Here is a 14,386-nt window from a genome sequence, read left to right on the forward strand (position 1 = left end):
TCTTTTCATTACTTTCCTTAATTAGATGTTTCTCTTCTGGTCCTAGTTCATGCTGAACAGTTGGACCTGCTGATCCTCCCAGCATCATTCAATGCAGAACCTTCTCAATCTCACTGCCTGCACCAATTCAAAATTCTGTCTTCACAATAATATCTAGATCAGCAATCAGATTCCATCCGTTAGATTGCTGTGGCCTCCTCTATTTCTGTTTCAATGTGCTCCTTTCCACAGATCTAGGAAATGAAGGGAATTTGGGAGGAGTGCCGGGAATGCAATCTGTTTACTGCCTAGGTTTGGAAAAAATCCACAAATGCTTTCTGCAAAATGCCTTACCACCTGCACGGCTGGAGTAGAAGACAGGGCTGAACCATCCCCCCAGCAGGTGCTACCTTGAAGAAATTAATCTATGCTGACGACCTGACAGCCTCTCTAAAGTAAGCCCCCAGCCATGGCCCCACTACCGTGGGCTCAGTGATTCAGTTGCTTCGTGTTCACTACACGTATATTAACAAATGCAAGCCCCAGGAATTCAGGCATTGATTTAGGCTATAAGAGAAGGGGAATAAGCAGCTTAACAGAAGCCTAAATTTTAAAATACAGTAGTCTCCACTTACCTGATAGGGACATGTTCCAAAACCCACCCAGTGCCTGCCTAAAGCCATGAATAGCACCAGATCTTATATTTACTATTTTCCCATACATACATATGCCTGTGATAAAATGCAACTTATAAATTAGCCAAAGTTAGAAATTAACAATAACAACTAATAAAATAGAACAATTACAATTTACTATAATAAAAAATACGTGAGTACTGTCCCTCTTTCTCTTTCTCTTTCTCTTTCTTTCTCTCTTTCTCTTTCTCTTTCTCTTTCTTTCTCTCTTTCTCTTTCTCTTTCTTTCTCTCTTTCTCTTTCTCTTTATCTCTCTCTTTCTCCCTCTCTCAAATGCTGTAATATTTTCAGGCCACAACTGACCACAGGTAATTGAAACTACAGAAAGTGAAACTGCAGATAAGGGGGACTACTGGCTACTGTGTGTCTTTTCTTGGGTATCACCTATGTTATATTTGTTTGCTCACCTTTGATTTCTGGGCCATTTTAGACTTCCTGCTCCTTCACAAGCTGCAGATGTTCCATACCTGCTCTTTATTCCCAACATCCTCCAATCCTAGCTTCGAGTCCTGTCCTTCGACTGCTGCCAATAGCCCCAGTGACAAAGTGGCTGAGATAGGAACTCGTGTCTTGGCTCCTCTTCTCGTGAATGGGTCTACAGACCCGCGAAGGGAGCGCTGGCTTTCTGTGACCTGGAAAATTGCCCTGTTTCTCCTGCCATTATTATCCCCACTGTCATTTTGTAGCTGCAGGCAGCATGCTACCAAAACCAATATTATTCTGGAAGCATTTCCTATCCCCTCATTCATCAGACTGCAGTGCTACCTCTGGAGAGTAGGGACCTTAGCCCAGTCCAGTGGTTCTCAACCTCGAGCAGGCATCAGCATCACCTAGAGCACAAGCTCAACCACAGTTGCTGGACTCACCCCCAGGGTTTCCAGTTCCATACATCAGGCAAGGAGTCTAAGAATTTGCATTTCTTACAAGTCCTCAGGTGAGGTTGATGATGCCAGTTCAGGAACCACATGGTTAAGCACAAGATTTTGAAGCCAGACCTACATAGCTGAACCTTTACACTGCACCTACCATTTATGTGACCTCTGACAAGTTACTTAACCTCTCTGACCCTCAGTTTCCTCATCTGTACAATAAAGAAAATACAAGTGACCTCATAAGGATAAAATGGAATAATACAGATAAAGCCCATGGGCTGGTGTTCTGCACACAGCAAGCATCCAATAAGTGATCCACGGCAGCTACTTTGTGCAGCTGATGACAGACTTCTCAAGCAAGGGCTCTGAGCCCCTTGAGTCATCATGCGTCCCAGAGTGAAAGTCTGCATCTTAACAAGGCACATGAAGAGGCAGTGGAGTTATTGAGGCTTAGAGGGTTAAGACCTTTTCCCTTACAGGTGGCAGGAAGATGCCTTTGGTACAAGCCTGCATATTCTCTGATGGTTGAACAAGGTGAAGTTTCCCTGGCCCTCTTGTCCCTGTGGGGAGAGAGCACCATTTATATCTCTCATAGAACTAGAAGTTTCAAACACCATCATCTTCCCTTCATCCTTTTCTTCTTTTCATGAGATTATTCCTTGTCTCCAGACTTCAGTGGTAGGTTTCCTGCTTGTGATTACCAGGCAGCTGCTGCATCACCTGGAAAAAAACAGAACTAAAAGCAGTAGCCACCCTACAGAGGGTAACGAGCAATGACTAAGCAAAAGAGCACTTTTTCTTGCTAAACAAAATGAAAGGAAGCATATTGGGTTTTTTGTTTCTTTTTTATTTTATATATTTATTTTTTTTTTTTTTTTGAGACAGTCTTGCTCTGTCACCAGGCGCCAGCCTGGAGTGCAGTGGTGCAATCTCAGCTCACTGCAGTCTTTGCCTCCTGGGTTCAAGCCATTCTCCTGCCTCAGCCTCCCGAGTAGATGGGACTACAGGTGCATGCCACCACGCCCAGCTAATTTTTGTATTTTTTAGTAGAGACAGGACTTCTCTGTGTTGGCCAGGATGGTCTTGATCTCTTGACCTTGTGATCCGCCTGCCTCGGCCTCCCAAAGTGCTGGGATTATAGGCGTGAGCCAATGCCCCCAGCTGCATATTGGTTTTTAAGGAATTATAGAGCCCTGGGTGCTTTCTCCCAATCTTCAAATTCAAGCACGTTTGTAAATGAGCCAACCATGCTGCAGCTGTACGTTGACTTCAGTCAATTTTTTAATGTTCCTTGAGCCCAGTATACTAAGACTAAGGATGACCTAGGACTGGAAATAATTTTGATTTTTTAAGACAAGCTTCTTTACAAATCCTTGACTATTATGGAATTCCATAAATCCAACTCAGTAATTCATACACTTTGATGTAATAATCGTTTAGGAAGCTAATTAAGTAAGCCAACTCACTGCTCCCCCATGCCCTCCAATCGGATCCCAGAGCCGCTGGTATTTGCATTTTAACAAACTAAACATCCTGAAAGCCCTGATGTGAGTGAGCCCAGAGCTCCCCACCCCTCACCCGCCCCAGTCTGAGAAATGCAGCCCTCTGTGATGTCTGTTTGTTTAGCTTGTCAGTCGCATTGCTCTTTCCCAGGGCTGTCCAGGTTTCTGAGGATCAGCTCAATTTCTTCTCTTTGCTCCCATCATCATCTACTTCACCAATAGTGGGGCTCCAGTCTGATTACTTTGGTTTTCTCATTGAAGGTCACAGACAGGTAGGGGGCAGTGGATGGTAAGGGCCTGTGTTGTGTTGAGTAGCAAAAAGAGGTATACAATATTCATAGACAGTGGGGAAGAAATTTACTTGAGAAATACAGTAAGATTTCTAGGCAGTGTTGAGTGCTTTTTTTAGGTTTGTGCCCATAAATTTAAAGATACTCCAGTCGTCCTAGATGTATATTTTCTTAGACACATTCGGTAGCTCCAATGCTAGTGAAGGTTGATGGTTGGGTTGGAGTTTCACTGGACAAGAATGAAATGGAGAGAAAGTCAAGGCTGTTGGGTTAGAGGCAAGGAAAAGATTATGATAATAGACCATAGAATCTAAGGAAGGTAAGGAAGAAAGTGAAGGCAAGAGGGAGTTGTTGATAGTAACAGTGGGGGGAGTGAGTTGAATTAAATTTCTGTTATTTCAGTCAAGGTGCTAGAATTGGTGAGCTGGCAGGATATGAGGAAGCCACATGGCAGAAGCCTTGACATTTAGATTTCAGAAGTGGTGCCTTTTTGTAGGCTGTGAAATATCCAGGGTTGACATGAGAGATGGTGGTTGAGGTGTAAAGATTGAAATGATTGTTGGAGATAAGGGAGTGAAAGAACTGAGACATCATGGTACTTAGTAGGTCATCAATGTCAGTATTGAGATCAGCAAGAAGGATGATGCCTTGCCCAGTCACTCAGTGATTACTGCCTCCCCTGTGATTCCCCAGCACTGAAACCTGCATATTCTAAGCATCATGGTTAAGAGCACACATATAGGGGTCAGACTATCTGGGCTTGAATCTGAGCTTTTCTTCCTATTCATTGGGCAAGTAATGTAACCTGCCTGAGCAGTACAGGTTGGCAGTGTAACTAGCATGTGCAGAGCATTCAGAGGGACAGCCTCCTGGCATTCATTTGTCATGCTGGTGCTTTGCCCAGCCTGAGGATGCACCCCTTGCATTGCAACTTTTGCTAATGGTGCCCCTAACAGATATACACTGCAGTGGTTCAGCTACTAGAACATGATTTCTTTTTTTGGAAGATATCCTTTTTTCTTAGTAGATACTCTCTGACCCAAACCAAGACAATCAGAGAAGACAGACAAAGATACCCCTTCCCAATCTGTTCTGGCAAGAGAGGGGTTCGTTGCAACACACCAGTCTCTACAGCTGCCCACTTTCTGTCTGGTATTCCAGCCTTCTTGCCAATTCTGTGACTCCTAAATGTCCTTTCAAGAAATTACCTTTGCTTTTGTTGGCTGGATTTGGTGTCCTCAGCTTGCAACTCAAGGATGTTGCTACTACAGGCATGAACAACCCAAGAGCACTCCTGCTGGCTGTCAGGATTTGGACACAGTCCGGCTCAGGAGCAGAGTCCAAGAACAAGGACTGGTGTGCTATCCCTGTCTGGTCTGGCTGGGTTCCCTTGGGCATGTTTTATACCTACTCTTTGATTCTACAAATTGCTGTATGGTGGCACAGTACAAATGACTTGACCTTGGAAGCAGACAGACTTGGGTTTGAGACCCAGTTCTCCTCCTCACTAGCTAACTGATGTTGAGCAATTTGCCCAACCATCCTGCAACTCAGCTTTTGCACTTGCAAATCAGAAATAGCAATGCCTCCCCATAGGGCATTAAGACAACTGGAGAACTTGTATGCAAAGCCGCTGAGCAGAATGCAGTCCCCAGGAAGGGTAGAAATGGCAATTAGTTATTAACTGTATTATTGTTCACCCGGATGTGAAAAAGAGTAACAGAATGGACATTCACTTGGTGGATACTGAAATACGCAATGAGACTAGGTTTTGGAGTTTCTTGAATTCGTTCTAAGACAGAACTTAGAACTGTTAAGTTCTGTCTGTGCCTTTTTTTTTTTTAACTTTTGTTTTAAAAAATGGATGAGTGTGACTCTTTGAGGAGCAACACTCCAATGACACCCGCTCATTTAATGCTCCCAGGTTTGCTCATTTGTGTTCTTCACTGTTAAGTGGTCCTTCGCTGGACTGAGAGGTTTTTTATTAAATTGGTCTCTTACAGTTTACAGCTTCAATTGGGGCTTTTTTGGGGGCTTGTGAAGTTCTTGAGATAACTGCAAGTAACTCATGAAACTGTCTTTTTTTTTTAACCTGATAAAATAACACCTAAAATTACATTTTTACTCCATCCTTTCTCAGATCCTCTCCAATTCTTAGATTCCTTTAATTAACATTCTCACACTCCAGGTCTATAAAAAGAGCCCAAGTATATTTACACCATTTCTTCCCTTCCTTTCATGTACAATCTTTATCAGTTTTTAATGTGCAGTGGATTAAAGAAATTCACCAATTCACCTCCCCGGTTCTGAACACTTGAAGTCATTTCTGAGTGTCAGCTTTTTTTTTGGACCCAGATCTTTGGGTGATTGTCATTGAGTGTCTTTTTGAAGAGAAAATTGGTTTTTAAGTTGTGGAAATGAAAGGTCCCAAGGGTTTTGGGTGACATCAACTTGATATGAGGGCCTGTGACTTTTACTGTTTTGTTTTGTTTTGTTTTGTTTTGTTTTGTTTTGTTTTGTTTTGTTTTTTAAACAGGGCCTGGCTCTGTCACCCAGGTGGTGCAATCTTGGTTCATTGCAACCTCCGCCTTCCAGGTTCAAGCACTCTTCCCACCTCAGCCTCCTGAGTAACTGGGACTACAGGTGCATACCACCACATCTGCCTCATTTTTTGTAGAGAGGGGATTTCACCATGGTGTCCAGGTTGGCCTCCAACTCCTGAGGTCAGGCGATGCACTCACCTCGGCCTCCCAAAGTGCTGGGATTACAGGTGTGAGCCGCCGTGCCCTGCTCATCTTCTAACTGCAAGTTTGCAGCCTTTGACCACCATCTCCTCCTTTCCCAAACTCCTTAGGCCCTGCCAACCACCCATCTACTCTGTCACTATGACTTTGACATTTATTTAGGAGTCCACATCTAAGTGAGATCATGCCATGTTTGCCTGCCTTGTTTCATTTAGCATAATGTCCTTTAGGTTTATCCACATTGCTGCAAATGGCAGGATTTCTTTCTTTTTAAAGGCTGAATCATATTCCACTGGGTGTATATACCACATTTTCTTTACCCATTCATCTGTCACTGTTGTTTTCACATCGTGGCTACTGTGAATAATCCTGTGAGAAATTCCCACTGTCAGTGGGAATGTAAATTACTACAGCCACTGTGGAAAACAGTGTGGAGATTCCTTAAAAAATTGAAAATAAGACTTCCATATGATCCAGCAATCCCACTTCTGAGTGTATATATATGTATACCCAAAGGTGATGAATTCAGTATCTGGAAAGGATATCTGCACGCAGGGAGGCAGTGTCGATCTGGGAGGATGTAGCCCTCAGCTGCCCTCCAGGTGAGGCCAAGAGCAACGTAGGAGGAAGCTCAAAGTCTGCGATGGCATCTGGTGCATAGCGGACCAAGGTCAGGGGCTGCAGGATGGAGAGGAAGGTGGGAGTATGTTCCAGACCCACCAAGAGCATCGTGTCAGGAGGAGGAGGGAGGGAGTGCATGGCTTTATTCTAGTGAGCTCTGTATACAGTCTTTATTCCTCTCCCTGCCTCTGGCTATTTCCTGAGAGACCCAAATCTGGAAGATGGGGAAGGCCCAGGCACTGCTCCTCATCCCATCCCCTCTGCTCGATAGCTTTGCTTTCTTTAGTCTCTGACCCTCCAGGATATGGTGCTTTCTGTTTCCTTAAGACTTGGAGCTGGTAGGTGAGGACTCCCATTTAAGGTAATAGCAAACTTGCCTGGGGTAGAGACTATTAAGTGTCCACGGCCTTCAGGGCAAATGTCACTGTAGCTAGATCTGAGCAGGTCCTAAAGGCTGGAGGTTTCTTTAAGGTTTCCATGGAGGCCAGGCAGTGTGGTTAGGTAAGCTCCAGGCTAAGCTAGGCCTAATTGTAATTTTTTAGTATTGTTTTTCACTGTCTCTTAATTTAGTAGCCCTTCTAGTTCCCGGGCCATTGAACTGTTATCCTCCGAAACTCTGAGTTCTTTGTGTCTCTCCTGGAGGGGTCCTCCCGGGATTCAGTGTAGCAGGCTTGGCTGCTCCGTTTCAGAGGGAGTTCTGCGAGTCCTCACCATACAGTTGCCCAGAGTGTGCCTGGCTCAGGGTTGAATGGGAGCAGAAATCCAGCTTGTGCCCCATTGGGTCAGGGCCAGCATCCCAGGACTGGGCTGGGTCCCACCAGCAAATGCTTTGAGTGGTCTGTGCCGCATCTTCTCAGCCCCTGGTGAAACCTGGCTGCTGGAGTGGGCATCAGCAGGGCCTCTGACATTACTCCATGTCAGGGGGCTGCCCCTCTGCACACTTTCCTGCTTCAGAGCAGGGCAACTGGGAAGTGCAGGGATGTGAACTCCTGAAGCCTCCTGACCTTGAGAAGGACAATTCTGAGGCACCCACTGCAGTTCCCCAGGGGTCGCTGTGGGATGTGGCTCTAGCTCCCTGTGCTGATAATCAGCTCCCTGGTGCATCTCTTACAGCCTCTAGAAAGCAAACATTCCTCTAGAAAGCAGCAGCCTCTAGAAACCAAGCTTTCCCCATCACCCTTGCTTCCTGGCATCATGGCCTAGTGTCCTACCTACCCTCAAGTCCTTGATCCTGGCTTTACTTGGGGGTACCCCAAACTAGGAACGTTTCCTCACTTCCTGGTGCCCCTTTTTCTAAGGTATTATGCCAAGGCCATAGATGAGCTAGTGGTGGCCTAGCCACCTTGCTGTGGATACATTTGCACCTGTTTCATGTGATGAAATGGTACCCCAACGCCCTGGAGCCTGTACCTTCACTTTTATTCCAAAGGCCAGGAAGGAGAATATTCATGCCCTGGATTATCTCTTTGGATTCTCTAAATCTCACACTCTGGGAGAAGACAGGAGCTGAGTGAGAGGGACAGGAGGTGAAGACCACAGCTGTGCTCCGAGGGGAGGAACAGGGCATTCGAGAAAGCCTGTGAGTTTTAGAAAAGAGGGACTGGAGGAAGGAGGAACGGGGCACAGTCAACCTCTGTCTTTGTTTTCTTAATTCAGTTGGATGGAGAGTTACTGTCCCTGAATAGTGCCCAAGTGTGGAATAACCTACAATAAATCAAGTTAACTCACATAAAGCAGATTTGAAAACTTTGGCACTCTTTGGCAAGTCAAATGACTTTTATTGGAGGATTATTTTGGTTGCTCCATAGTTAGAACTTGCTCAACTTTATTTCTAAATGTTACTTGGGGATGCTCAGCCTTTGGTCTCACCCTGTTGGCTGTGCAAAGGGTCAGCGTGGTCTGGGAATAGTTCCTGTGGTATTTTCGGAGTCACAACTGTACTTTAGAACTCATAACTGTGTAATTTGTGTTTGGATGGCTTTTTCTATACATGAGCTTGCTTAGTTTTGCTTCCAGCTAACTCTACTTTGGTATCTTTCCCTGTCCATTCAGTGAGGCTTGTGAGATTTTATTTTATGGCCTTTCACTAACTAAAGAAATGTAATGTTATTTACAACTTGAAAACATTCACTGTGTACTTGTAATGAATCGTTTATGAAATTAGAATTTTTCCTGGGTTTCTTCACTCATGATCCTCTCCTTAGGCCTCTACGGTGATTCAGTGAGGTGCTTATTATCTCTACCCTCCTTTTTTCTTTTTTTTTTAGAGAAGGCTCCCTCTATTGCCCAGGCTGGAGTTTGATGGCATGATCATAGCTCACCACAGCCTTAAACTCCTGGGCTCAAGTGATCCTCCTGCCTCAGCCTCCCAAGTACTGGGGACTATAGATGTACACTACCATGCCCAGCTAATTTTTAAACTTTTTGTAGAGACGGGGTCTTCTTATGTCACTCAGAATGGTCTCAAACTCCCAGCTTCAAGGGCTCTTCTTCGCCTCATCCTCTGTAGCAGCTGGGATTACAGGCATAGCCACTGTTCCCAGCTACCCCTGATCACGCCTACCTTTTTTTTTCTTCAGAGACAGGATTTCTCTATGTTGCTCAGACCGGTCTGGAATTCCTGAGCTCAAGCGATCTGTCCCCCTCAGCATCCCAAAGCGCTGGGATTACAGGTGTGAGCCACCACAGCTGGCCTTTCCCTACCCTTTTAATTTCTGATAGAAGCTATTTTTCTCTTCATGACAAACGCAGTGAAGGACTCCTTGCCATCTTACCATCTTTCTCTGCCAAGAACGGGCACAGCACATGGGCTGTCATTGACTTCTAACCAAATCATTTCTCCTTTCGTTAGAAGGCACGCAGGTGGTAGTTTTATGGGGGAAAGGTGACAATAATGGCCCAGTAAGGCAAGCGCTTGGGAGCAATGATACAATCTCCTAACAGAGAGACTTTTCTCTTGCCTCACATGTGTGAGCAAGTGCATTATCTGTAAAGTTCTCAGAGTTGCTGGACTTCTATGAAAGCATTTTAATTAGAAACCTATGGAGTTTGAGTTTTCCCCATATTATACAGTTTTGGGACTTTTCACATGAGGTCAGACAAGGCATGCTGGTTTTCCAGTTGGGGGCTGTGCAGCCTAGTAATGGCTCCCCAAAAGTCCTAGTCACAATCCCCAGGAACTCTGAATATGTTACCTTATATGGCAACGTATAAGGTAACTCTGCAGATGTGAGGAAATTAAGGACTTTGAGATGGGGAGATTATCCTGTGTAGCCCAGGGGGCCCAGTGTCATCACAGAGGTCCTTATAAGAGGGAGGTAGGAGGTCAGAAAAAGGAGAATGGCAGGTAGAGATGGAAGCAGACAGTGGAGTGATGCCACTATGGGTTGGCGAATGCCGCAGCCTCTAGAAACTGAAAACGGCAAAGAAGCAGGCTCTCCCTGGGCCTCCAGAAGGAACACAACTCTGTGATGCTTGAATGCTCATTTTCTGATATCCAGACTGTTAAGAGAATAAATTGATGGTGTTGCCAATTGCTGCATTTGTGGTAATTTGTTACAGCAGCTATAGAAAGCTAATACAGTGGTCTTGGATTAAGAAAGGAGGACCCAGGTAGTGAGCCTGAGAAGGGCCAAGGATGGTGGCTTGTTTGTATTTGCGCTCTCCACAAAGGACCCTTCAGAAACACGACACAGATGTAACCTAGGATTTAAGCAGAAGAGAAGGTGCTTGGGTTTAGGGCCGGGCGAGAGAGTAGAATTTCTAACATAAGCTCACAAATGAGCTCAGGATGGACTGTTCAAAATATTTAAGAGCAGTATAGATGCTACCAGGTCAGATCTGTGCCACAGAACATTCCTCAAAGATGGCAATGATCTGCATCTACACCATCAGATAGCTCCCAGGCATGTGTGGCTATTCCGAGCTTGCAGTATGGCTGACAGGACTGGTGCACTGAATTTTTAACTTAACTTATAATTCTTTAAATAGCCACATGTGACTTGTGACTGTCACATTGGACAGTGCAATTCTAGATCAGCACTAAGAGAAATGTAATGTGAAACACATATACAACGTTAAATTTTCTAATAGCTACATAAAATGAAAAGGAAAAGGAAATAAGTGAAATTAGTTTAGTAATATATTTTGTTTAACCCAGTTATTAAAAATATTACCATTTCAGCATAGAACCAATTTAAAAAGTCTTAATGAGGTATTTACCTTTTTTTTCCTACTTTGCACCAAGTCTTCAAAATCCGGTGTGTATTCTGTACATTTTACTTTGGACTGGCCATGCTCCTAGTACTTAATGGATGCAGGGGCCAGTAGCTACTGTCTGGATGGTGCCAACTATTTAGTCGTTGACGAGGAAGCCAGGCCTAGCGGTGGAAATGACTTGCTTTCAGCAGCCTTCCTTCTGCAAGTCCTGTTTGTCTGCTGTCCAGGCTCCTCCTCTGAGAGATACATAACTTCCAGCAGCAAAGCTAAAAGAATCTAACTTTTTTTGTTCCACTTACCAACCGATTCCTAAATTTTGTCGACAAATACTTAATGCAACACTCAAAATACAATTGACAAATTGGTGGGCTGATTAGATTCCTAGAAATCTAAATGGCCCCACTGTCGGTCTGCTGGCCCCTCCACAAACTTACCTACACCGGAACTCATTCTGCTCTGTTTTCTCTCCTACAGTTGTGGGAGTAATTCTCATGCTTCTCTCAAAGGCAGGAGGGGATGTTAATGGCCTTCCTTTTCACTTTCTTCAACCCTTCTTGTCTTCAGTTATTCCCTCTTCTGCATCTTCAATCTCTCTTTCTACGAGATTATTCCCTTTGAACAGCAAATATGGTACAGTATCTCCCATCCCGAACAAAGAAACAAACCACTCTTAATACCACGCTCTCCTTCAGTTATCTTTTTTTTTCTTTTGCTTCCTCTTATGGCAAAACTCTTACTTTCTCCCCTCCTTTTCTCTCTTCAGTCCACCCCTTCCAGGCATCAGTATTCACCTCTTCAGTATTCTTATCAAGGTCACCAAGTGACCTCCATGTTGCCAAATCCACTGCACAGTTCTGTTCTCATCTTACTCAGACTCTCAGCAGCAGCATTCAGCATGGTTGGCGATACCCTCCTGTTTTTAAAACATTCATCTCCTGGCTTCCTCCATCTCTCACTCTCTGGCTACCCTCCACTCCACCGACCATTTCTTCTTAGTCTCCTTGGCTGGCTTCTCCTCAGCCCAACCTCTGAATGTTGGAGGCCCTCAGAAGGTCCTGTCCTCTCCTCTGTCGAAGAATTCTATCTCCGTGGAATGAGGAGGGCATCTCATCCTGTCTCATGGCTTAATCGCCACACGCTGATGACTCCAATATTCATGGCTCCATTCCTACCTTTTCCCTAAAATTCCCGACTTGAATAGCCAACTGCTTCCAAAGATTCTTATTAATCATTTCCCAGAAGTAGAGCTCTTTAATCATCACACACACACACACACACACACACACACACACACACACACACTCCTCCTCACCATGTTCCCCTAATCTCAATAAATGGCACCCCCATCTATTCAGATGCTCAAACCAAAACCCTTCCTGGCCCCACTCTCTATATTCACTCATTAGTGGGTGCTGTCTCCCAGCACAGCCGTGATCTCATTCACGTCCTCGACCTCCACCACCACCACCCTTCACCAGTTCATCATTTACCTCGGCCACAGAAGAGCCTCTTCTCTGCATTCTCTACACAGCAGAATGTCTCTCCGAAACATAAGTTAGCGATTTTCACATGACTTTTAACACCTTCTCCATGCCTCTGGAATGAAATCTGAACTCCCTACCATTTCCTGCAGGTCCTGAAATATCTGTCACCCCTTAGTCTTTCCAAGCTCTTCTCAACACAGTATCTCTTGTTCACCGTACTTCAGGACACTCATCTCCCTCTGTGCTTCCAGTTTCCTAAACTCTTTTCCACATCAAGTCCTCTGTCCTTATTTTGTTCTTCTGAGGTGATCTTCCCCCAGCTCTTTAAATGCTTGGCTCATTCTGCCCCTTCTGGACCGGGTTCAAATACTATCTCCTTAGAAACACCTCCATGACCTGCCACCCTGTGGAACACGGCACCTCCCAGTTCCTGGCATTAGCAAATATTCATAGAGTGCTTCTCAGGCATTGTTATTAGTGCTTTTTATTGATTAACTCTTTAAATTCCCCACCACCCTAGGAGGTAGGTGCTGTTACTGTCATTATCTTACCCATCTTAAAAAAAAAAAAAAAAAGAAACTGAGCCCAGAGATAATGCTGTCCAGGGTCACCTAATCTCGAGACTGAACCCTGCACAACCTGGCTCCAGGCTGGCCCCTTCCCCACCACACCCTCCTGCCTCTCTCATATTACTTGTGTGTCCTTCTAGCACTTGTTACAATCTGGATATTGTCCTGTTTAGTTATGTCTGTATCATCATTCTCCTCATTAGAATATGCATTAATCTATTTTCATACTGCTATGAAGAAATACCCAAGTCTGGGTAATTTATAAAGAAGAAAAGGTTTCTTTACCTACATGGCTGGGAGGCCTCACAATCATGGTGGAAGGCGAAGGTGGAGCAAAGGCGTATCTTACACGGCAGCAGGCAAAGGAGCGTGTGCGGGGGAACTGCCCTTTACAAAACCACCAGATCTCATGAGACTTACTCACTATCACGAGAACAGCACAGGAAAAATCCACCCCCATGATTCAATTACCTCCCACTGGGTCCCTCCTATGACACACCGGAATTATGGGAACTACAATTCAAGATGAGATTTGGGTGGGGACACAGCCAACCCATAACAGAATATAAGCAACATGTGGACAGAGACTTCTTTTTTTCATCCCAGGATCCCCAGGGCCTGCCACGTGGTAGGTGCCCAACCAATATTTGTGGCATGAATGAATGGTAGGTGTAGGTCAGGAAATGAAAACATTTCTAGCAATAGCTGCTCTTATTTTGGTGCCAACAACTGTCACACATCTATGTGACCACAGACCCTGTGAATTAATCATTCTTTTAAATGATTGAATGCTTTATATTTTTTTTCAGAGCAGATTTACTATGCTGGACCTGTCAATAATCTTGGAATTGAAATTCCTCAGGTAAGATATTACTTAATTCCTGCATGAAATACTTTGTTTCTTGAAGAAGGTGAGAAGGAGGAGGGGAAGGAGGAGAAATCAAGAAAGGAAGAGAAGAAAAGAATTAAACAGTTTAAAACGTATAGGTCATCCCTGCAAAAACCCTTTCTTAATAAAACTTCTACTTCACAGTGGGCACTCGAAATTTCTCAACACACTGGCTTTGTCATTTTGGCATTTAACATTTTACGTGTCAGTGAACCTCAGGGAATCCTCCGAGTACAAACCTCCCACTGAGAGGGATGCCGGCGTTTTGTCCAGCAGGATTGCAGCATCTGTGGGGTGCCATATGGCAGTGATGCTGGGCTGTGTGGGCGGCACCATGCAAGCTCTGGGACTGTGCTCGGGAGGCTGGCGCTTCCGAGAAAGGAAGCCGCACAGTCATGAAGGCGTGAAGGTCCCCCAGTTACTGTCCTCGCAGTAACTGTTACTCATGAGCTGCCACTAAGTCAATAAATCCCACATCTTTAGTAGTTGCTGGCAAAGCTCACCGCTAAGAGTAGAATTTTCC

The 14,386-nt window shown here is 44.7% G+C and overlaps 1 protein-coding gene and 1 long non-coding RNA gene across 3 annotated transcripts in view; one reads left to right on the forward strand and one right to left on the reverse strand.

Annotated features, from left to right (window-relative positions):
- LY86 (lymphocyte antigen 86) overlaps positions 1–14,386 on the forward strand; it is a 73,168-nt gene that overhangs the window by 42,237 nt on the left and 16,545 nt on the right. For both annotated transcript variants that reach the window (XM_074398411.1, XM_003927377.4), the window contains exon 4: positions 13,784–13,836. In XM_074398411.1, the coding sequence (XP_074254512.1) occupies positions 13,784–13,836 (53 nt within the window). The remainder of the gene's footprint in view (positions 1–13,783; positions 13,837–14,386) is intronic.
- Positions 7,880–13,064, reverse strand: LOC120361158 (uncharacterized). Its single transcript, XR_005577514.2, has 3 exons — positions 12,412–13,064; positions 11,356–11,533; positions 7,880–10,405 (listed from the first exon to the last, which is right to left on the reverse strand). It is a non-coding gene; the product is annotated as an uncharacterized LOC120361158 (long non-coding RNA).

The sequence above is a fragment of the Saimiri boliviensis genome, chromosome 4 (genome assembly GCF_048565385.1).
Source record: "Saimiri boliviensis isolate mSaiBol1 chromosome 4, mSaiBol1.pri, whole genome shotgun sequence".
NCBI classification, from domain to species: domain Eukaryota; kingdom Metazoa; phylum Chordata; class Mammalia; order Primates; family Cebidae; genus Saimiri; species Saimiri boliviensis.